Genomic DNA, 22,557 nt, shown 5'->3' on the forward strand with positions numbered 1-22,557 from the left:
GTTGCAACATTGAGCGTGTTTATTTCTCATTCAAGTCCAATTTTAGAAGTGCTGCTGCTGCTGCCGCCGCCGCTGCCGCTGCTGCTGCTACTGCTACTGCTGCCGCCTTCAGCAGCAGCAGCCTCCTTGTTGTTTCTTCTCGACAATCTTGCGTTTGTTTGAGCTCTGCTCCTTGAGCATGTGATTTTTTTTTTCACACCCTGTGACACTCATGCATACAAAGTCCTCGGGACTCGGTTTTATTGTTGGACTCGGGAAAAGAACGCAGTCTCGCTTTGGTAGAAGTCGGTAGCGCCTCCTGGTGGAAGAACACAACCCACCCTCAGAATATTTTTACACGTTTACAGTTCAGTTCAAGCAGCTGAGAGGATCGAGGGTAGGATGCAAAGATGCGCAACTACCACAGCAAGGAGCTTGACCTTCAAAATGAACCTTTGATTGACACTTGAACGTTTTGGTCAACTGCACGTTGAAGGATTTAGTCCAAGGCAGTGAGCAAAGCTCTGTTCTGCTCTCAAGTTTATTAATAATTGCAATTGCTGCAAAATGAGAGATACAGACATGCAAAATACGAACTAGCTTTATTTTGCATAGACGGCATTCATTTCAATAAGTGGCCACGAGATGGCGAAAGCGTGGCGCCGAGCTGTATCGTTCTCTAATGAAACAACTAGCAAGAAGAAGAATACAGCCAGGTGGCCAATTCACTTTGATTTCTGTGGCGTGACACTGAAGCATCCACTTGTGGGAGAAGCCTCGACAGGTCGCCGCGTGGCGCGGCGCGGCGCGGCGCGGCTGTGCAGAGCGCCGGTCAACAAGCGACAGAAGAAGGTTGGCTTGACTCGGCTTGCAGGTTGCAATCGGAGACGCACGAGGATGGATAGTCGTTAGGTGCGCTCAGTGACCGCCTGGCCTATTCCTAACTGCAGCCCTAGCCCTCTTAGGTGCACACTTGATGGATGGATGGATGGATGGATGGATGGATGGATGCATGCATGCTGCTCAACAAATGGTGGGTCCATTGCAAAAACACACTCTTGTAGTTGTTTATTATCATCAAACATATCTTGTGTACTGAACATGGTGAGGCGGTCTGTTTATTTGTTTCTGGTCTTTTGCGAATGTAAACTCTCCTTGTGCTATAAAACAATTAGGCGAGGTACTATAATCTGGGTGTGGGTACATGTGAGGTACGTGCAAACCCACACTAAAATGCGATGGTAACAGTTACACCGCGTACAGTGCTCATCATACAGTTCTATAGAAATCAATGCGTGTAATCTAGTTTATTTCTTTGCGTTGTCTTTTGTAAACTCATTGTAAATCAAGGTACCACTACTATCCGGAACAGTTTGTTTGACATCCTTTAATCCTAATCATCAACAAAGTCGTAATTGTTGTCATTATTTACTTCTGGTAAGTTTGTGATCGACAACAACGTCTTTGACTTCAAACTCGGAATTAACGGAACGTCGTAAATTAAGGCTCAAGCCGCTATTTGGGCAATAGGGCGCTGCAGTGAGCAGACATCTCCGTTAGAGGGTGCTAGAGCGCCACACTAGCAAGCCTACATCCGTGTTGAACGCTCCCTCCGACGCCATTGGCCATTCACGTGGCCGAACGCAAGATCGAAATCCCCTTCGACCAATGACAAAGCGAAACGGGTCAGATTTTTAGGATATGGGGCGGGACTCGAGGATGATTGTCACTCTGCCAGATTTTCAGTGAGGAGGACTCACTCGTCCGCTGGAGATTTTTGTTTGCAGGAGGCTCGCGATACAGGAATTCGTTCTTGAGGGCCGGACACGCCGAGGCCAGCACCCGTTGGGAGGGAGCTCCACATAGTTTTTCAACCGGGACTTGTATCAAAAAGGTATCGTTTGGTTTTGGTTGACCCTTTAAATCACGTGATGAAATGGTCTCGGGTGTGTGTTGCATCTGGAGGTACGCTACATTCTTCAGCAACCGTTCCAAATCATTTCGAATTATGAGTGGGCGGGGAGGGGAGGGGGTCCTTTCTATCGCGGTCACTGCGCCCTCCCTACGTTGGTGCGCGTACTAGCATCCCCGGCAACGTCTCGTGGGCATGTAGCCGTAACTTGGGCGTTTAAAAGCCATGATTTCGTTTTCCCTGTGAGGTTCCGCTTGTACATGTCGCTTGCGTTAGCGCTGGCTGTCGGCCCCGAGCGAGCGAGCGAGCGAGCGAGCGTCATACATTCGCCTCCGTTGCGGGCACCATTCAACCAGGGTAAGATGAGGTGCTTTGTTGTTCTTGATGCTTTTGCCTTTTTAAAACAGCACTTTTGTTACTCCAAAGCGTGCGTGCGTGCGTCTGCGCGCGCGCCCGCCCGCCCGCGCGCTGGAGAGCGTTGGCCCCATACTCTTTCAACGGGTCTTCGTCGTGTTGAACTTGTTTGCTCGGAAGGGAGTGTGGGAAATGTAGTCGTCACCCGACTTGCGTACCTTTCCTCTTTTGAACCGGAAAAGGCGTCACGGCGTATCAAAACAAGTTGAGTAACAATCAATCAAGTATCAAACCTCTTCATCGCGACCCACATAATTGCTTCATTTTGCATCTGGCGTAACTTTGGCCCGAAATCTCCTTTTTGTGTCTCATGCCTATTGGACACTGCAGCCACGAACGAGCAAGGGACGATGGCGACACCGCCTCGGTTTGCTGCCTCATTCTCGGTGTTGCTGTACCTACAGTAGAACTGTGCACACCAATTTGACGGAACAGTAGCGGCTCTGTCCACTTCGCTAATGAGAGGCCTCAATTGGGAGCTCTGGATTCCTCTGCTCATTAAAAGGAGCTTCAGTTTGAAAGAAGCTATTTTTGTCCTGTATCCCTTTGCTACATTTGACCAATAGTTATAGGGACCTTGCTATGCATGAAGGGCCCTCTTTGGCTAGCACAAGCTCCTATCAGGACCACCACCAAGTTTAGGAGACCCCTGGAAGATGAAAATAGCCAACAAGTGACGTCGGGGAGGCAGGAAGTGAGAAGGAAGTTGAGAGCGGCAGATATTGCTGAAAAAGCCTGCCTGCCTGCCTGCCTGCCTGCGTGCGTGTGTGTGTGCGCGTGTGCGTGTGCGTGCGTGCGCATGTGTGTACGTGCGTACGTGTGTGTTTCTTGCTGACTTTGTGAACGACCGGGTTCAACGTAGAGGCTTCTCCTCTCACCCACCTGTAACTGCTATCCCTTGTCTGTTCTCCAGCCGAGCGCCTCGCCGCGTCTGGCACCCGTTGCCTCAGCCTTCTATGGGATGTCCATCTGTATAGCGACGGCGCACCCGCTCCAGACTCGGAGTGTGTCGTTTGCGCTTTCATCAGCAGTTTCCCCTCACTGCTAATATTTGTGGCACGTTGTCACTAATTGCTGAACGATGGGTGACAATGGCACATATGGGCCGGGGCGGTCGTTCTTGGCCAAAGCGAGATTCGGGCCTACACGAGGTGAGGCCACTTGGACGGACGGACGGACAGAGGGAGGGAGGGAGGCCCTAATGGACTGACAGACATGGCGACAGACAGCAGCATGCACCCGCGCGCAGATTATCCTCGGGATAATCGGATCGGCGTGCCGCGTGACAGGAACGGCGGCCGTGTTTGCGCCCCGAGCGCGACTTGATATCAACACCGATCGACATTAAAAACGAGCAAACGCATTGGCTCGCTTTTGTTGTGGAGTGTGACGGCGCAGGTTAACTCGGTCACGGAGTCGGGCCGGCCGGCTGTAGATCCGCAACGGAGGTTGAGGCGGGATTGTAATCTCTTTTGTCACTTGTACGCCTGCTCAATAATCTTTATTTTTGCTGCGGTAATCTCTTGTCTCCGCTGGGATTTATGCCTGGCGTCCACGAGTGCCGTTGCCGTGGAAACCCGACATGAGGGGCGGCGGGCGGGCCTTTTCCACCCTTGCTCATTGATGAAAGCAGTCTTGACGTCTTTGTCTCTGCCGCCCCTCCCGTAAAATTGGACATGTCAGGATCGGGAAGGACCCCTGACCCCCCTCCTCCAGACAGCCGGCCGGCCGTAAAGTTGGGAGTGCTCGCTAATTGTCTGACAGCCGCTGTTGCTCAGCATAGTTTTTTCTTTTTTTGTGAGCGTGCTGATCCCTGTGGAACTGTACGAATGTGACGCTCACAGCCGTCCGTCGGTCCGTCCACATTAGCTCGTAATCTGCCTTCGACGCGTGCGCCATTGTTTGTTTGAACAGACTGTGGGAAGATGAGCAAATCCAGAAAGGGGGGGGGGGGTTAATGCCACGCACCTTTTGAAAAGAGAGCCCGGAAGAGTGCGGCTCAGATTTAGTTTAGAAGGTGGTGGAGGGGGGGGCAAATGTTCCTGGTTGAAGGAGGAGCGCGTTCAACTGACGAGCAAAACAAAGACAAAACGCGCTACTTTTCAAGTTTCCATTTCTTCTGCGCCCTCCAGCCAGTTTGCACGCACAGCTCTCTCCTTTTTGTCTTGTGCTCATTCACCCCGGGAATGTGAACTTTTCCTTTCATCAAGCCTCCCATGAGTGGCATCCGGCGCTCCGCGAGCACCTTCTAAATCCGTCACGTGTGCTCACGCTCCGTTGCAGGCAGGCGCGGCCATGACGACAGAGGCGGGCTTCGAAACGGAGGTGAAGGACAAAGCGGAGCGGCCGGCTGGCGGCGGCGAAGAGAAAGCCAAAGAGAAGGAGGGCAAGGGGATAGCGCGCTACCTGCCCACCTGGCTGAAGAAGCGCACGTCTCCAAGCCGCCAGGTACGTGCTCTGGGGTTAAGGTGGCCGGCGCCATGCCCGTAGAGCTCATCGACGAAGCCGGTGCCGCCCGCAGAGCCCGGAGAACGGTGGCCGAGAGGCGCTCCCGCAAGTGAACGGAAACGCTGAGGAAGCAGAAGGCAAGGAACCGCAACTCAAAGAAAAAGCGCTCCAGTCCCAGGTAGGTGACTTGGCACGCCACGGCGGCCCAAAGCGCTGGGCTGCAAATGCGCTCGCTCGCTCGCTCGGCTCCCTTCGGCGGGCCGGGCCGGCCTAATCGGCTTTGCCCCCAAGTCGGGGAAGATCAAACGCTGAAGGGCAGGGCGCTTGATTGGCGCCTCTCTCCATCCACTTTGCCTTGAAAATCAGCTTAACAGCTCAGCAACGGATGCACATGGTCGCCGTTCCAATACAAAACAAAAGAAATTGTAAACCTGGAGGAGGGGTCCCGACGCTGGCCCGGAACCGTTTTTGCAAAGAAAGGAGCAACTTTGAAGCATGTCTCTGTTTTCCAGCCCGCCGGGGAGAGCGAGACGGGCGAGGGAGGTTGCCGGGCGGAGGAGGGAGCAACCGAGGAGCCGGAGGGCCGGACCTCGACGTTCCGCTCGCCGCTGCGCTTGGTGAGGAAGAGCAAGATGAAGCTGGCGGTGTGTCACGTGACCCTCCCGGACGGCTCCGACTTTGCCTGCGAGGTGGAGGTGAGACAGACGGCAGGTTCTGCCGCTTTCAAAGGTCTTGCTCGTCTTGAAAGGGTCCAAGCGTTGGCCAAAGAGCCTTTTTTCAGCGTCTACTCATGAGGAGCTGGCTTTGTGCTTGTGGCGCAGGCCGCTCAATGCATTCCAATGATGCCACGGCATATTCTGGACAGCGGTGGGCGGGCGGGCGGATGGGCGGGCGCCACATCCCGTTTTGCAGGTACGCCACCCTGTCTCGTCCATGAGCTGAAAGCAGCGTGTGGGCTCCACTGAAGAGATGTTTTGTGCTGGCTGGAAGAAGAGAAAGAAGAAGTGGCCTTTTATTCCAGATGGGCTGGCTGCACATACACACGCATGCTGCGCTGCGCTGTGCTGCGCTGCCCATCTTGAAAGTGTCTTTTGTAGAATGCAGAGCTCCAGTTTGGGACACACATTTTTTTGTCTTTCCATTCTTTGCGCTTTTTTCCCACCCGCTGGCTCTCTGTCTGACCTTCTGCCCGTGCAAAGGTCATCGTGTGTGCGTGCGTGCGTGTGCGTGTTGTGCGGCTAAATGTCATTGTCATTGCTCAGTGTGGAGGATTTTCCCGGAATGCGAGCCGGGGCGCTTTGACACTCTCGCAGGAAGTAGCAAATTTGGACGCGCCGTGCGCTTGCTTGTTCCTCCATACCTTTTTTGCTTCTGTCATTGTCCACAAAGTCTGCAAGTAGCATGCAATCACTCCATTCTCCTTTCTCTCCTTTGCTTGAGCAGAAAGGCGCCAAGGGTCTCTTCCTGTTCTTCAAGGTGTGCGAGCACCTCAACCTGCTGGAGAAGGACTACTTTGGCCTGGCGTACGCCGACCGCCACGACCAGAAGGTAGGTGCTTTGACCCCAAAGCGGCGGGCCCCCGAAGCGGCTCACTCGTCTTTATTTTTACCCGTCAGTGTTGGTTGGACCCCACCAAGGAGATCAAGAGACAAATCCGCAGTGAGTTCTTTTTTCAGTAGACGGGCTAGCGTTTGCTTTTGGGCCTTTGTCGAGCGTCGCCGCCGTGCGTCCGCAGGCAACAACTGGCAGTTTGCCTTCAACGTCAAGTTCTACCCGCCCGACCCCTCGCTGCTCACCGAAGATATCACCAGGTGAGCACGCGCTCGGAGCCCGAGACACCCCCCCCCCTCCGCATGCTTGTCAACGTCTTTGTTTCTCTCGTGGAGGTACCTGTTGTGTCTGCAGCTCCGCCAAGACGTGGCGTCCGGTCGCCTGCCTTGCTCCTTTGTCACTCGCGCGCTGCTGGCCTCGTACACGCTGCAGGTAAACCAGCCAGCCAGCCAGCCAGCCAGCGAGCGGCGGGTCCAAAACCAGCGCTCCTGAGCCGGCCGGCCGGCGGCCACTTCCTTGCTTTTGCCTCGGCAGGCCGAGTACGGCGACTGGGACCCCGAGCGCCCCCGGCCCCTGGACTGCATTGGCCGCCTGACCTTTGCCCCCAATCAGAGCAAAGAGATGGAGGAGAAGATTTTGGAGCTCTACAAAGCCCACAAGTGAGAAAGTCCAAAAGGTTTGCTGCTCGGGCGCGCTCACCCACCGGAGCCTTTCTCGTACTCATGCACAGGGGACAGACGCCGGCGCAGGCTGACGTGCACTTTCTAGAAAACGCCAAGAAGTTGTCCATGTACGGGGTGGACCTGCACCACGCAAAGGTACAACTCCCGACACACACACACACAGACTTTGATCAGTCAGTTATGTGCGCGTCTCAGCTGTACAAACACACTGAGAAAAAAAGTCGTGGGAACGGCCCGCCTCCCTCGGGGGCTGCAGTCATCCTTCCCATGCACGTTGCCTCCATGTTTGTCTTTGCGCCGGAAAATCCGGCTGGTTCAGGCGCCTTATTCCTGCGAGATGGGTGAGCCCACTTTTGGATGTTTAGCAGTAAATGTGGCCAGAAACAGAAGAAATGAGCCGAACGCTGACAATCGCCAGATGGCCGCAGACTTAAAAGCTTTGCGCCACCGACTTAGCCCGCCAGCTAACATGAAGCGGCAAACAAAAGCAAGCCGGGCGGGACGCTCGGCCGCAACCGGAGTGCACCGTTTGGCCAAGCACCCCCGAAAATGCATCCCCTCCGTCCCGGCGCAGGATTCCGAGGGTGTGGACATCTCGCTGGGAGTGTGCGCCAACGGGCTCCTGGTCTACAAGGACCGGCTTCGGATCAATCGCTTCGCTTGGCCCAAGATCCTCAAGATTTCCTACAAGAGGAACAACTTCTACATCAAGATCAGGCCCGGAGAGGTACGAGTCACGTCGCGTCGCTCGCCGGACCATCGCCTGGTTTTCATGCGCTTTGCCACAGACGGAGCAGTTTGAGAGCAGCGTGGGCTTCAAGCTGCAGAGCCATCGCTCGGCCAAACGGCTTTGGAAGGTGTGCGTGGAGAACCACGGCTTCTTCAGGTAGGCGCACCGCGTGGCCGCACCGTTCCTCGGCCGACCGAGCCGCTCCTCGGCCGAGCCGCTCCTCGGCCGAGCCGCTCCTCGGCCGAGCCGCTCCTCGGCCGACCGCTCCTCGGCCGAGCGCTCCTCGGCCGAGCGCTCCACCTTCCCTCCCTTCCCGCAGGCTCAACGCGCCGGAGGCCGCCGCTGGCGCCACTGCCGCGCGCTTCCTGACGCTGGGCTCCAAGTTCCGCTACAGCGGCCGCACGCAGACGCAGACCCGTCTGGCCAGCGCTCTCATTGACCGCCCGGCGCCCGCTTTTCAGCGCACCTTGTCCCAACGCATCGGCCTCAGTCTGGATGGAGGTAGACTTTTTTTTTTTTTTTTTGCGCCAGTGCTACTCGCTGTGTGAGTGCGGGTGTGTGCGAGACGTCGCCCCCAGCCGGATGACTCGATCATGACTCTTTTGTCGACGTGGCTCTAGAGCGCCACCCTCAGGTCAATGTACGGGACCACACGAGCATCGCGTCGTGGGCAAAACGTCAGCCCAACGCACGTGGCGGCGTACGTGGTTCAGTTTGCGCTGCAAAACTTTGTGCTTTGTCTCCTCAGCCCCGAGCATCAGCGTCACAGAGGCGGACCGCGTTGCCGCCGACAATGGCCAGCGACCCCACTCGGACCTCTGCTCAGACTCCAAGGTGTGTTGGGCCGCAGGAAAGCCACAAGGTGTGCCGGGGCCTTAGCTTTGGCGTACTGGCTTTTGCGCTCCCGTCGGGAGTTGAGCGGATGCTGTGGTGTGGCTTGTGCATGCTCCCTATAGACCCCCCCCCCCCTTTCACTTTTGGCCTTTTTCCTCCCTTTCCTGCCTCCCTTCACGTCTGCTTTGGTTCTATCAGATGTTGGATGCACTTTTTCATTTTGTGAGATGACCAAAGTGCTATCACAAGTGAAGCCTTGCAAAGTTGAAGGCTAATTTGATTTCCTTGTTGTGGGCAGCCATCAGGCAGCCATCAGGCAGCCATCAGGCAGCCATCAGCCAGCTATCAGCCAGCTATCAGCCAGCTAGCCAACGTGGTGTCTCCATTTGTTTTTCTAGGCAAATTTAGTTGTAAACATCCAAAGGTTTTCATCATCCGCCACTGCTGCCGCATTCCTCCTGTTGACCCTTTTTCTCTTGACGTTGACTAATGTTGTCTCTCCTGGTTTCTCCCTGTTTCTCCCCCCCTTCTCCACTCACTCTTGCATGCTAATTTTGGACACTGGCCTGTTTGACGCGTGCTCCTCCCCCATCAGTCCATCTTCATGTTCCCCCTTTCTTTCTCCTCGTTATCGTCCCTCTCCTCCATCCCGCCGTCGCTCGACTCCATCTCGGAGCCAGAGCTGGAGCCGGAGCCGGAGCGCGGGCTCTCCGATGTCTCCGAGGCCCCAAGCGCCGAGGCCCCCGAGGCCAAAGAGCCGGCGGCGCCTCCCGTGCGTGACGCGCCGGTCCCGGAGGGAGAGGGCGGCTCCCGAGGGAGCGGCGTGGAAGGCGGGCGGCGTTCGCTGAGGGCCGTCCTTCCGTCCGTGCTTCCATCCGTCCTCCTCCTGCTGAGCTTTGGCGCCCCCAAGAAGCCCTTTTGCCATTGGCTGGCGGCCACCTTGAAGCGCGGCCTGGCCTCCGAGCCCTTTTCAAGGGCGCGCCCGCCTCCGCTGGTCTCCATCCTGTCAGCGGCCTTCCTGCTGGCCGTGGCGCTGGCCGTGGCGCTGGCGGCCGGCCGCTCGCTGGTGCCGGCCTTGCTTTTGGTCACGCCTCTGCTGGGCCTGGCGCTGTGCCGCCCGCGGAGGCTGCGGGGCGGCGGCGGCCCGGCTTTGGCCACACGGGAAATGTGCCATCCCGCCGCCTAGACGCTCGCTTGATTTTTCTTTTTTTTGCCTCATGTTTTTGTTTGTTTTTTTTCCCCCCTTCCCGTCACGCCTGCATCGCAAATGCGGGACATTTCAAAAGAGAAAGGCGAGTGAGAGCATTTTATACGACAAATGTTCTGACGCTTCCATTCAAAAATGTATGGAGCAGTCACAATTGACGTATTTTTGTAACATGGGGGCAGCATATGGATTTGCTGAAAAGTCATCACCTAGTATTTTTTGCCATCATCCATTTGGTTTTCCTTTGACCCGCCCGCCCGCCCGCCTGCCCCGCCCCTCCCATCGCCACAACCTTCTCTACGGCACCGAGGTTAAGAAGGCGGACTCCGGCCCCGGCCGTGCGGAAGCCCCGCCCACCCAGGTCTGTAGGGGGAGAGGCCGTCTGGACCCGGCATGCCTTCTTTTCCCGCTCTGCGTCCGAGGTTGTGTTGCCCGCGGGTTTGTTGTTGCCTTCCAGAGCCGCTCCTGTAAAAGAGCGAGAGTCCGCTTTGACCTTGGCCCGTGTGCGTCTTTGGATGAAATCTTTGCTTCTGCTGTTGTGTTGATTTGAGTTGGATCTGTAATCCTGCCTGCTTTCTATTTGTCCACCTTCCAGAGTCCGCTGAGAGCGCGTGTGGATAATATTTATGTCAGGCACAGTAATTTGATGTTAGAGGTTGGTACTTGAGCGCCGTGCCGTTGACGGGCGCCAATCAGCGCGCGCGCGCGCCTGCCGCCTTTTCTCGCCCCGCCTGCCCCCGCCCGCCACGGCCGTTCTGTCGGGCTCCGGTTTGCATGCTCGCAGTGGTCTGAAATTCACGCCATTTTGGACAGCTTGGCTCGAAGGTGGCCATTTTGGACAGCTTGGCTCGAAGGTGGCCTTTTTGGACAGCTTGGCTCGAAGCTGTCCAAAGTAGCCGCTCATCCGCTGCGATGAAGTATTTGCACAATGGCCGCTTTGTGACGCGTGCATGCGGAATGCCGCTCCCGGGTTTTGCGCTTTCCACGACTGGCCCGACTAACCCTGCCTCAGTAACCCCTACAGGGTTAGTGCCAAGCCTGCCCCCCCCCCCATCACTCTGTGTTTGATGATTTGCCGTTTGCTAACCAACTAAAACCGGCAGCTACGTGGTGCAACTCGGAGGTGATCGCCAAGGTGGGCAGCGGCAAATTTGTCCCCAAGTACGACGGAACCCGCTTTAGGAGTTGTCGCTGGCGCCATCCAGTTTGGCTGAGGTGCCCCGCTTTTAAAATGTACGCCAATGATTCCGTTTGACCTGTTTAGAAGAAATGAAAATGTCAACCTTAAAAGAATTCCAATTGGCAATCAAAGTTAGATGAGAAGCGCAAGCTTCACCCAGGCGCGGGTTTGACGCCGGCCGCAGTGATCACCTCCAATGCAAAAGTCACAAGTGAAATGCGCCTCGACAGCCTAATGTTCCTGTGACCCAATGCCCCCCTCCTCCCTCCCTCCCTCTTTCTTTCCTCCCTCCTCCCTCGCTCCTGTCCAACGTCCAAACGGAACCTCCATCGGCCCCCGATCAGGAGCACAATAAGAGCCAAGAGGAAGTCCTCAAACACCAGGCTAGCGTTAGCCAGCTCAAACGCTCCTTTATGGAGGCGCCGCCCCCCTCCCCTCCGCCGCCACGCAACCTCTGGGACAAGCGCGTCGCCTCCTCTCCTCAGCAGCCCACCGCGGTACGTCCCGACCCGGCCCACCTGACGCCGTCTGTTCCAAGTGCATGCGACGCGGGTCTGCCTAGACTTTAAGTAGCTTCTGTGACACGGGATTGACGCGTGCGCTGGCTACCCATGTGTGTGTGTGTGTGTGTGTGTGTGTGTGTGTGACACACAGGCGCCCGTAACAGAAGCAGCAGCAAGCGCAGCAGATAACAGCCCCGGCCCAGAAGCCTCCAAGGTGCTCTAACCTTCACGCTTTCCTCTCCACGCAGCATCACGTCCGTCCAAATGTTGGCGTTTGCTTTTAACCTCAGTGGTCCCATAACATCATTTTTGTCCGTACTAATATTTTGCTTTTTTCTCCCATGCTGTGTCTGTGTGTGTGTGCGTGTGTGTGTGCGTGCGTGTGTGCGTGCGTGTGTGTGTGCCTTGCGTGCGTGCGTGCGTGCGTGCGCCCGCCTCATTTTGTGTCGGTTCGCACGTGCGTGCACTTAGACGACGGAAGTTGAAATTGAAGAAACCGTAGCGGTGCGAGAGATTTCCGCCAATGCGGTGGAGCGCGCACCGGAAGCCCAAGCAACAGAGCAAAAGATGAAGCAGCGGCACGAGGACGGCGAGAGCGCTTCGTCCCAGAGCGACGGGGAGGCGGAATATTTCCCGGACCAGGAGAGGGAGGAGCAGAAGAAGTCGGCGGAGCTTAGCCGGCCTGCCGAAGCGGAGGAAGACAAGGACCCAGCGGAAGAAGCCACGGCGACGCCCGGCCAAGCTCCAAATGGTCCCGCCAACGGCGAGGTGGCGGAGGATGAGCGACCGGCGCAGGTTATTTGTTGCTCTCAGGTAAAGTCAGGGTGGGCTGTTCTCTTGCTGCGTTTGGTGGCGTCTCCCGGGCCTCCGCTCGTGTCGTGTCGTGTCGGTGCCTGAGCGCGTGTGGAATTTGACCCTCCTCGCTCCCTGCCTGCCTCCCTCCCTCCCTCCCTCCCTGCCTCGCTCGGTCTTGAGCTTGGTCTGCATCTCGCGTGGCTCACCGGGCCGCCGCCGCCGTCAGAGGAATTAATTGCTGACACTTTGGAACGCCTCTGTCGCAGCCGCCCGTGGTCAAGACGGAAACGCTGACCATATCGGACACGTTTGCGGAGCACAAAAGCGAGATCGCCACCAAGGAGGTGCCCATCGTGCACACAGAAACCAAGACCATCACGTACGAGGCCGCGCAGGTGCGTCATCTCAGAGTCCCCTACCCCCCCAGTCGGCTCGCTCGGGACGACGCCACTTTGGTTTGTTGTCGGCAGCCGGATGGAAGCGGCGACGGAGAGCCCGGGGTCCTGACGACGGCTCAGAGTGTCACCTCGGAGTCGCTGTGCACCACCACCACCACGCACATCACCAAGGTACTCGCTCGCTCGCTCGCTCACTGGACTGGGCGCTTTTCAAAGCGGTGCCTTTCCATTTCGCCGGCTGCTCTCGTGCAGACGCGGAAGGGCGGCCTGTCGGAGACGAGGATCGAGAAGCGTATTGTCATCACGGGCGACCGCGACATCGACCACGACGAGGTTGGCTGCAAGTGAAGCGCCCGCCCTGCCGCGCCCTGCCCCGCCCTGCCCCGCCCCGCCGTGATGCTGGGCTGGCCTAGTGATTGTGACTTTCTTTCTTTGTCTCTGCAAGGCTCTGGCCCAGGCCATCAAGGAGGCCAAAGAGCAGCATCCCGACATGTCTGTCACCAGGGTGGTGGTTCACAAAGAGACGGAACTGGCCGATGAGGACGACTGACCTTGAGTGACTGGAGAGGTGCCCACAAGATGACAACCAAGTACCCTCCCCCAAAAAGTAACAATTCTAAAAAGTATCCGATAACAGACACCGAGGAAGCTAAGGAGCCACGTTGTTAGCTTAACGTTAGTAGCATGTTTTAACTTGTTTTTCATGGCTTCGGCAACGACTCCCAAGATGCTCTCATCATTATGTCTGAAGAAGAAGGAAAAAAAAAAGACTAAACCAAACATTCCACTTTTCTAGACTGTATTTTTTTATTAGATTTGTTCAAATTGACAACACTTTTACACGTCAAATCTTCTCAAAGCTGAAATATTTGAATGTCATGTTTTTAGCCCTGAAAATATTTTAGGCAAATGGAGTCTTATAAAAACACTTTTGCCATGACATTGCAGACTTTCACCTTTTGGATGTCACAACTATATCTGTAGTTTTGCTTAGGCCGCATTTGATTTCCTCCGTGAACCCATGTTTTCTTCTTTCTCTCCCAGTTTGCCTATTTTGGGGATGGGGTCATTAAAACCACTAAAAATGACACAATATGTTCTTTGACTCAGTGCAAAAGGAGCAGTAGGGCTGGCTGCAAAGTCCATTCCTGGGAATGTTTGCGATCCAGATCTATAGAGCCAAACGCCCTGCAGCAGCAGCAGCAGCAGCAGCTTTAGTATTTTCCACGCAGCCCCATTGCTCCCAAGATTGTTCCTTTCTCGCCACTTCATTGGCCCGTACAACCCTTCAAGTCAATTGGTGTGTAACATTTGAAATAAAGCATTGGAATCCTCTGAGGTGTGTTCTTTTCTTTCCAGAGTCGTGCTCCACAGGTGTACGCATGCGCAGCGACGCTCCGACTCCTCTTGCGTGCACTACGGCGGAGCGGCCTGTAGATGGCGCTGGCGTCCGTCGTGTGAAAGCCCAGCGAGCTCAAGCTCCACTGCAAACAGTGACGGACGGTATTCGCTCTTAATAATAGAGCCGAGCATACGCCGTAGTACTTTTCATAGCACAAGTATATACGTTGAAAGAAGTAGTCGAGGAATTCGGTCTCCAAAAAAAGCGGCGCCAATTTCAGTTTTTGAGTGGGAGAGATTCAAAGTGAGTCTAAAGCCATGATCGTAAGGCAAAGCGTATCCAAGCAAATGTTGTTGCACGAGCTTGTGCCTTTTGTTTTGCTCTGCTCGCGTTTTGAAAGCAAACACGTGTGGTGGGTGAATTGACTACACGCGGCGTCGTCCGTCCTTTCCGCCCTCTCAAACGTTTGTCATCCATCGCCTTGAGACGTCCCCAACCACCAGCACCCGCACCCGCCCCCAACTCCAGCTCGTTTCGTCGACAAGTAAGTCCCTTTGAAACAAACGCACTGCTGTGTGCTTTCTTTCTCGTTGACCGCCACAATCCTTTTCTGACCACATTGAGACAGTTTACTTGAGTATTGTACAACGTTTTGTGTCGAATTGACATGAACGTTTGCCTACATTGGGCAAGACAAGATGGATGGGATCAAACGACGTTGTTGACGACTTCGAACCAAACACGTCAGATGCGTGGGCCGTCAGACGAACCAAAAGTCTTTCCAGAACCCCAAACTTTGAACTTGATCATGTGGGCCGTCAGTATTTCCAAAACCCAATTGATTGAAGTTAGAACTTGATCATACGGGCCGTTAGTATTTCCAGAACCCAATTGATTGAAGTTTGGACTTGATCATGTATTTCCCGAAGCCAGCGTCCGATATGCATAGTCATTGGTCATTTCAACATATTTTCCCCGACGTTCAAAAGTAAGACAAAAATACCGGGACGCATACCTTGGCTGAGCTTCTGATGGAAATAGAGCAGCAGTTGCAACAGGAGCACGCAGACGGAGAAGAACAGGCCCAAGAGGCACAGCGATGGGAAGCTGTCAGTCGTCTCTCTGTCTCCGTCTGTCTGTGTGACTGCCTTCCTCAGAAACAGAGCCAGGCCGGCCCAGGGCCCGCTCAGCACCTCCATCCTGCGACGTTACGCTGAAGCCAAATTCATGGTCGTTCTAATCATTGAAATAATCCAAACAATTGAAACATGACAAGTGCCCGCAGAAGGGCATTTCCCCATGCTTTGATTCTGACCAAGAAGGGTCAGGACTGACTCGATGAAAAGCATTGTTTAAAAATCAACAACAAAGCAATAGAGACTGTTGCTCCGCTAAGCTTGACTCAAGGTATCCCTCCCTGTACAGCGTTGTGGAGAGCCGGGCGGGACCTGGACGCCGGAGAGACCAAGCCACCCGGACCCAAAACGCGAGCGCTCCGTTTGAATTCCGAGTCAGCCGTTCAGCAGGTATGGCAAACAACTTTGAAGCCTTAACTACTCACACAAAGAAGTCACAATATGGCGCTGAAGATCTTGGAAAGACCGCAAGCTGTCATTTGAAGGGCTTTTGATTTGCTTTGCTTTGCTTTGCTTTGCTTTGCTCGGCTTGCTCTCGCTCACTCTGCCGTCGTCGATGACGTGAACTTTGCTCTTTTGCACTCTGCCGATTCACTAAGCAGATTAGCCGCACGGGCCCGTCCGTACAAAGGTCGCAACGTGAAAACAAAGCCTTTTTTTTTTTTTGCCGCATCGTGCTTTTGATCAGCGACCCCGCCGGACAAACACAATTTGGCAGTATGGAGCGTTGACTTTGAAGGCATTCATTTCCATGTCTACTTTTATGGCTCGATGTTTTCTTGATCAGTTGGCAGGGCGCCCGCCCACCGTTCACACCTGCTCAGCGCTACGTTTGGGGTTTTTTTTCCTCCGCAAAATGCACCCAACGTAGAAATGTAGTCTTGTCTGGAGAACTTTCCCATGGCCCTTCAATTCGTCTTCCTCCTGTTGTCATGGCAACCCCCCCCTCGGCCGTTTAGCATAAGTGACGGCGGGGGTCGCCCGTGATGCTCGTTGCCATGCCGACAGCGGCTTTTTTTTTGACGCGTTTCTCGCATGACGTCGTAACGAGCGTGCCATTTACCCGAGAGCGGCGACCGGCCGGAAGGAAACGCCACTCTTTGCCACCTTTGGAAAGATCCTCAATGAACTTTGTGGGCAAACGGATTGCTTCTTTTTCAAATGAGTTCTAATTTCAGATGATTTAACATCTTTAATGGTTGGCCTTTTGTATTTTGGACGTCCGTGCGCTGGCCCGTTGCCGCGGTTACGGTGGCGACGTCAGCGTTTTGTGCGCGCGTTGAGTTTTCAGAAGCACCTTTGGAGCCAGCTGTCTGTCTGTCTGTCTGTCCGTCTGCGTTATAACGGTGACTCATTGAGTCTTAGAAGCGCGTTTCTGAGCCGCCCCGCTTCACGGTCCTGCTGCTCGTGTCGTGGCGCTCCAACATCAGATTGTTGTGCGAACGGGATATCATGAACAGCTTCTCTCGCTTGCTGTAGTCCCGCCCGACGACGGGCGGTGGCAGAAGCGGCGGCGGCGGCATCGGCCTCGTCCCTGCGCCACCGCCGCCGCCCTCCAGCCGGGCGTAGCCCTTGAAGCCGCAGCTGCTGCCGTCCAAGCGAGGCCAACTGGGGTGCTTGCGCTGATGGCCGTGCACGCCGAGCGTGCCGGGCCGGCGCTCTAGGTCCAAAGATTTGGAGTGGCTGCCGAGCATGTACAGAGAGGAGTTGGAACCAAAGTCGGACTGCGCCGCGCCGGGGGAAAGCCAGCAGCCCAAAGTCGAGGACACGGAGGAGGCAGAGTGACTCCGGTGCAAGCGCGACGCTTTGAAGGCCCGGGCCAGGCACGGCGACGGGACCGCCAGAGACAGCGTGGTGACGCCTGGCGCTTGCGACCTGTCCTCATCCCTCCCGCTTCGTCCCGGCTCCTCCGGGACGGCCTCCGCGTCCGGCTCGTCGATGACGCAGTTGTTGACTTTGATGACGGGCAGCGTGAATGCCGTGATGGAAGATGAGACGATGGAACGGGCACGGTGCCCTCCTCTTTGGGGCGACGAGCGGTCCTTGTGGAGCGGCGGCGCGAAGCTACACCGCATCCTGGCCCGCCACCTGCCCGCCTCCTCCTCCTCCTCTTTGGCCAGCAGCGCCTCCTCCTCCTCCGCCCAGGAGGAGAAGGCCACCGGGTCGTGGTCCCCGGGCTCGTGGCGGTGCTGTTTCTGCGCCTTCTTGCGGAGGCCGTGGATGTCGATGACGGTGGAGTACATGTCTCGCATGTGGATGATCTGCAAGCCGCCACAGACAAATGTTTAGTTGATGGCCTGGCGGCGCAACGCGGCGTAACGTTGCACCCGCCTTTGTCTCCCGGTCTCTGTTCTCGTGAAGAATGGCATTGGCGCAGATGAAGATGAAAATCCCGATGCCCATGGTGAAGGGCCCGAACATCTTCATCCTCTCCGAGTGCCGGTGCCGCTCCAGGAAGCGCGCCAGAGCGCCTCCTCGCCACTGCCCGCCGCCCCGACCTGCGCACAGGCACGCACGCACGCACACACACGCACGCCTCTGTTTTGAGCAAATCTGAGCGCAAATCTGCAAGCTGAAATGCTGTGACCTTCTGTCTTTTGACTTAGGCCGGAGCTCTCGGTGGCGCTCTCCTCCTCCTCCGGGGACGGTCCTCCGCCACTTAGGCCCGAGGCTTGCGGCCAGTAGCCCAGCGTGGCCATGGCGACGCCGACAGCCAGGATGAGCAGGCCCAGCAGGAGGAAGAACCCCGAAGCGGAGAAGAGGCGCAAGCGGCCGCGCACCACCACCACGTCAGTGCGCCGCTTCCCTTTTCTGTCACAATGCAAATGTTAAAAGCAAGCAAGCAAGCTAGCAAGCTAGCAAGCAGGTTGACAGCAAATGAGCTGCCCAATGCTAACGCGGAAAACGGCCTCAGTATTGGGACCTGGGCGCTCGCTCCTCCTCGGCGGGCCGCTGCTGAGAGCGGACCGAATCCTGCCGCTTCAGCTTGGCCAAGCCCGTCAGCACGCCGGCTGCGGCCGTCATCCTTTGCCACAAAAGACAAAAGGGTAGAGATTAGCGTACGGCGACACCTTTCGTGAGCTAGCCGAATTGACGTCCCTCTGCTTTTTGCACGTTTGCCAGCGTTGTAACAAGCAAAGCGGCGAATAGATTTTGCGTTTCCAAAAGAGCCGACAAGCTCGCCAAACGCATTTGTTGGTGAAATGCATTTTTCGGATCGTTTCCATCTCTCAAAGCTCCGTTGTCGTGCGTGGCGGCAGCTGGCCGCCAATAGCCACGACTATTTTTAGAAGCCTTAAATGCGGCTTGAATCTGCACATTAGCATTGGGCCTTTGAAGCGCCATACATGAAAAAAACGGTGCGTCCAAACATCATCTTTGAGATGAGATGAGATGAGATGAGATGAGAAGAAGGCAAAGACACTTTTTGCCTTCTTTGGACATGTTAGCTGCTGAGAGGTGACTTGTTTCCGTGGCAACAGCCAGCTGTGAGGACAGGTATGGCGTTCAAAACTTGACCCCGCTTCACATCACTCCTTAACCTCGGAGCATTTACCAAAGAATAGTTGTCAACAAAACAGACGCCGGCACGGCGTCAGTGGCTAAGCCGAGTCTCTCCTTTGCAAACCAGATGGGGAAACACGCGTTGAGAAATAATTGAAAGGCTTGTAGTCCTTTATCCAACATTGAAGAACGGCGTATGAAACATGCATGCTGCCGAGGAGTCTGCTAAGCGCACACACAAAGCGAGCGGAGGCGGGCAAAAGCGTGGCGTGCGTGGCGCTCGAGGCCCGGAAAACAACGACGAGACGGACGCCGGCGGGCCGGGCGGCCACATTTTCGCTCCTCCTGCTTGGCCACGCGAGGGCAGTATAATAACGGCTTCACTTTTAGATACACGGTGACCCCAGAAAACGTCCCCTTCGAAGTCCGTCCGTCCGTCCTTCCTTCCTTCCTTCCTTCCTTCCTTCCTTCCTTCCTTCCTTCCTTCCTTCCTTCCTTCCTTCCTTCCTTCCTTCCTTCCTTCCTTCCTTCCTTCCTTCCTTCCTCAGCAATCGTACGAGTTGTTTAAAAGTGCTAAGGCCACACACAGCACGATGCCGCGATCCCACCTCTGGCGTTAACAAGCATTGTGCGCCTGCGGAAGGCAACGTTGCGTTCGTTTTCAACAGATAACCGGCTAGAATTTAGTCCGTCAAATGAAACAATTTCATAAACTCCAGAAAAAACCGCTTCATTGATGCAATTTCTGCATTTCCTTACCTTTGAGTAAGAGCGTCAGTGTTCCGTCAATAAATCCATCTCGCTGCATCACACTTGAGTCAGTATACGTGCAAAGTCGAGTCTTATTTGCCTGCACTTTTTTAAATTTATTTTTTACCACTTTATCTTCCGCGCGCTCCGCTTCTGTGCCTCGTTTCCTTCTTTTGTTTGGACTCTCCAAAGTCACGCTGCCTGCCAGCGCGTCTCCTGTACAAAATTCTCGCAGGATCCGCACTTAGATGCTTGAAAAGCCGCAAACGTGACGTCGTCCTCGGCCTGCGCGTCGCGTAAAAACTCCCCGACCGACGTCCACCGCTCCGAAATGCCCACCCAAACTGTTGCGTTCAAAGATCGACGCACGCAAAAAGCGTCTTTTGTACAGTAGCAAACGTCTTCTTGTTCCACGTACGTTTCTTCCGAAGCGTTCCGGTGCGCGTGAACATGTGTGCGAGCGAGAGAGCGCGCGCGCTCGCTCGCTCGCGCGGCATGTGCGTCAAACGGAGGGGGAGCGGGGAGGGAGGGGTGGTGCCAGGTCGTACGGAGGTCCATTGGGCCATTTTTATTTTCAAAGGCTGTTGCCGTGGGGACGCGCTGAACACTAAAGAATTGAAGGCAAAAATGTCACATGGCTTCCCCTCGTAATTCCCTCTCATTTTCAATGGCTTGGCAGATTCCTGTTTTTCTTGCCCTTAGAACGCCAGATGAGAATCACAATGACTTGAGGTAAATACTCGGTCGGGATCGGTTTGGGAAAAAAGCCTATCCTAATCGGCACACTGCATACATAATTGTCTGGTGTAGTTCCATGAGTGACCTGTGAGAGGCAGCACAGTAGACTGAAAAGTACAATCGCGCCGCGCGGTGTTTTGCTCAGATTTTAGTCCTAATCCTGTTTTGAATAATCCTTTCGAGCCGAGCTTGCTCTCTCTCTCTCTCTCTCTCTCTCTCTCTCTCTCTCTCTCTCTCTCTCTCTCTCTCTCTCTCTCTCTCTCTCTCTCTCTCTCTCTCTCTCTCTCTCTCTCTCTCTCTCTCTCTTTCTCTCTCTCTCTCGCTCTCTCTCTCTCGCTCTCTCTCTCTCTCGCTCTCTCTGACATGTAGGTGGAAGGCACCTCTCTGGGCGCCACACGCGGGCGCCACGGCCATTCATGTTTTTGGACTACTGCTGTCGATGTTGTGGATTCACGCTCATCAAGCGCCATGGAGCCGTCTCGCTCAAGACCACGCCCAGTGACACCTGGGTAAGCACCACTTAGGGGGGAAGACCTTCTCTTGTTATGATTTTCTCTGGCGCATGTAAAATACGTCCGCCAAGTCAGGAGCAAGAAAAGAAGTCGGGCGGTGGGCCGGCTGGTCGGTCGGTGTGTTGACAAGCCGCTAAGTGAATTAGCGCCGGCTCGGCTGAGGCGTGCGCGCACACCGCTGGGCCGCCGCGCACCATAATACGCCACCTACGCTTTGGCCTTCGGACAAACGGAAGGGAATGTGGTCAATGGCGGCTAGTGACAGGCCCAATGGCGGCGAGTGACAGGCCCAACGGCGGCGAGTGACAGGCCCGACGGCGACGAGCTCTTTTGCGGAAGGTTTTTGAGCGCTCTCGGGAGAAACGGCATCCTAACGTCGTCGTTGACTTTTTGTCCTCAGGTGGTCCTGCAGAACTTGCTGACGTGCACGCTCTGCTTCTATTCGCTCTACTACGTGGCGGTCAGCCTCTGCGTCGGACTGCTCAGGTACACAAGGGAGTGATTTTTGTCTTTGTTTCCTCTGCGTCAAAGCCGTTTTGCTTGTTTGCAGGGTTCATGAAATCAACAGCCTGTTGGCACCGTTTGACTACACCACCCAACCGTCATGGCAAAACCCAAAATACCTGGGTGAGCGCGTAGCGGAATAATCAAAGCGCCAACGATTCACGGATGCACCATCTTGATGCCAATTCTAACAGCCATGGCGTTTACATTGAGTTTTCATCACCAACGAATGAATGTCTGTGCGGCACCCGGACCCTTGCCCGCCCGCCCGCCCCCTCCCTCCCTCCCTCCCTCCCTCCCTCCCTCCCTCCCTCCCTCCCTCCCTCCGTAGTGGGCGTCATCTCCACAGAAGTCACCTATGTTCTGGGAGGGCTGGTGTTTGCCTGGATCGTGGAGGAGCGGGTGTGGGACTACGCCATCACGGTCACGCTGCTGCATGTGGCCATGACTGTTGCAGGTGCAGGAGGATTAGTCAGGTTATGTAACGGTTGTCATGAGCTCCAACAATGGCTGTCACCCCAACAAGGATCACTGTATGTCATTTGAATGAAATGCGTTGATTGCAATGTCCTGTTTTCTTTTCAAAAGTCTGCTCTGTGCGTTCCCAAAAGCACCACCAGTCTGCTAAGTGTGCACGGGAACGCACAGAGGCACGCACGTTCATTTCATCCAATTTTTCGGACATTCTTGTGGACTTTTTGAGCTCCGTCCATTTACAACTGGTGTATTTTTCTTTTTCTCTCTTTGGCCAGTGATGTCGGACTTCCCCTCAACCGAGCACTGGTGGATTGCACTGGGTGAGCTGTTGAATGTCTTTCCCCCCCCCCCCGTCCTCGTGTTGACACTCATCAAGCGCTCTACGGGTCTTCTCGTTTCATCCACGTTGACTTACTCTGCAGGCTCGGGGCTGGTGATGATGATATTCGGAGGGCAGGCGCTGGCCTATAAACTCTTCAGGAGCAACTTTGTCTACCCGGCCGAGCTGCAGAACTTCTGATGAGGGCTCGGGACGCGACGCATCGCAGCGCAGCGCAGCGCAGCGGACGGAGCAAAGCATCCGACGACGTTTGCGCTTGTGTTTTTGTAACGTTGCGTGGAAAATAGCACTCGTCTCGTGTACAAATGACACCCGGTCAGCCATATTATTTTTCTATTGTTTATTCATTTAGAAAATGTATGGAACTAGATTGTGATTGACATGTTACTTTGAAGTAGGTTCGGACAAATGTGTATGTTGCAGGCCCAATAGTACACGTGCTTTTATTTGAGTGTACCCGTTCTATCCGTCAGCACGTAATGACGTCATCAGTGTCGATCGATTACTGAAGAAATTGCGCAGTGACACCTGTGTTCCATTTTGTTGTTGTTGTTGTTGTTGTTGTGTAAATTAATTAAATTAATTAAAATTTTAAGCGCACTTCGGGCGGCACACCTCTA

The 22,557-nt window shown here is 55.1% G+C and overlaps 3 protein-coding genes across 18 annotated transcripts; 2 read left to right on the top strand and 1 right to left on the bottom strand.

The window, feature by feature from the left end:
* The first annotated feature begins 693 nt into the window (after nucleotides 1-693).
* On the top strand, nucleotides 694-13,969 carry LOC125989827 (protein 4.1). Of its 7 annotated transcripts, none has more exons than XM_049756194.2 (22): nucleotides 694-891; nucleotides 4,589-4,753; nucleotides 4,827-4,931; nucleotides 5,266-5,448; nucleotides 6,197-6,301; nucleotides 6,370-6,412; nucleotides 6,489-6,564; nucleotides 6,640-6,736; nucleotides 6,839-6,963; nucleotides 7,035-7,122; nucleotides 7,562-7,714; nucleotides 7,776-7,873; nucleotides 8,037-8,218; nucleotides 8,466-8,551; nucleotides 10,354-10,413; nucleotides 11,283-11,435; nucleotides 11,593-11,655; nucleotides 11,913-12,254; nucleotides 12,503-12,631; nucleotides 12,707-12,805; nucleotides 12,887-12,967; nucleotides 13,080-13,969. In XM_049756194.2, exons 2-22 carry the CDS (start codon nucleotides 4,601-4,603, stop codon nucleotides 13,182-13,184), a joined length of 2,526 nt encoding a protein of 841 aa, XP_049612151.1. In that variant the 5' UTR covers nucleotides 694-891; nucleotides 4,589-4,600; the 3' UTR covers nucleotides 13,185-13,969. The 7 variants fall into 7 exon arrangements, with proteins under 7 accessions (XP_049612151.1, XP_049612156.1, XP_049612157.1 ...); XM_049756192.2 differs by lacking the exon at nucleotides 694-891 and adding an exon at nucleotides 947-1,873; XM_049756193.2 differs by lacking the exon at nucleotides 694-891 and adding an exon at nucleotides 1,999-2,248.
* Nucleotides 13,400-19,830, bottom strand: tmem200a (transmembrane protein 200A). Of its 4 annotated transcripts, none has more exons than XR_007488732.2 (7): nucleotides 19,376-19,830; nucleotides 18,036-18,137; nucleotides 17,700-17,923; nucleotides 17,444-17,610; nucleotides 15,538-17,373; nucleotides 14,992-15,189; nucleotides 13,400-14,118 (listed from the first exon to the last, which is right to left on the bottom strand). XR_007488732.2 is itself a non-coding variant. In XM_049756250.2 (5 exons), exons 2-5 carry the CDS (start codon nucleotides 18,134-18,136, stop codon nucleotides 16,474-16,476), a joined length of 1,392 nt encoding a protein of 463 aa, XP_049612207.1. In that variant the 5' UTR covers nucleotide 18,137; nucleotides 19,376-19,830; the 3' UTR covers nucleotides 13,400-16,473. The 4 variants fall into 4 exon arrangements, 1 of the variants encoding a protein (XP_049612207.1); XR_011085951.1 differs by having other exon boundaries at nucleotides 14,992-15,212; XR_007488731.2 differs by having other exon boundaries at nucleotides 14,992-17,373.
* On the top strand, nucleotides 15,404-22,537 carry tmem244 (transmembrane protein 244). Of its 7 annotated transcripts, none has more exons than XM_049756290.1 (7): nucleotides 17,754-17,901; nucleotides 20,474-20,613; nucleotides 21,017-21,102; nucleotides 21,167-21,243; nucleotides 21,452-21,653; nucleotides 21,873-21,917; nucleotides 22,020-22,537. In XM_049756290.1, the coding sequence occupies exons 2-7, from the start codon at nucleotides 20,521-20,523 to the stop codon at nucleotides 22,066-22,068; spliced, it is 552 nt and encodes a 183-aa protein (XP_049612247.1). In that variant the 5' UTR covers nucleotides 17,754-17,901; nucleotides 20,474-20,520; the 3' UTR covers nucleotides 22,069-22,537. The 7 variants fall into 7 exon arrangements, with proteins under 7 accessions (XP_049612245.1, XP_049612247.1, XP_049612248.1 ...); XM_049756291.1 differs by having other exon boundaries at nucleotides 21,452-21,577; XM_049756288.1 differs by lacking the exon at nucleotides 17,754-17,901 and adding an exon at nucleotides 15,404-15,502 and having other exon boundaries at nucleotides 21,452-21,577; nucleotides 21,873-22,537.
* The last annotated feature ends 20 nt before the right edge of the window (nucleotides 22,538-22,557 follow it).

The sequence above is a fragment of the Syngnathus scovelli genome, chromosome 20, assembly GCF_024217435.2.
Source record: "Syngnathus scovelli strain Florida chromosome 20, RoL_Ssco_1.2, whole genome shotgun sequence".
NCBI lineage: Eukaryota > Metazoa > Chordata > Actinopteri > Syngnathiformes > Syngnathidae > Syngnathus > Syngnathus scovelli.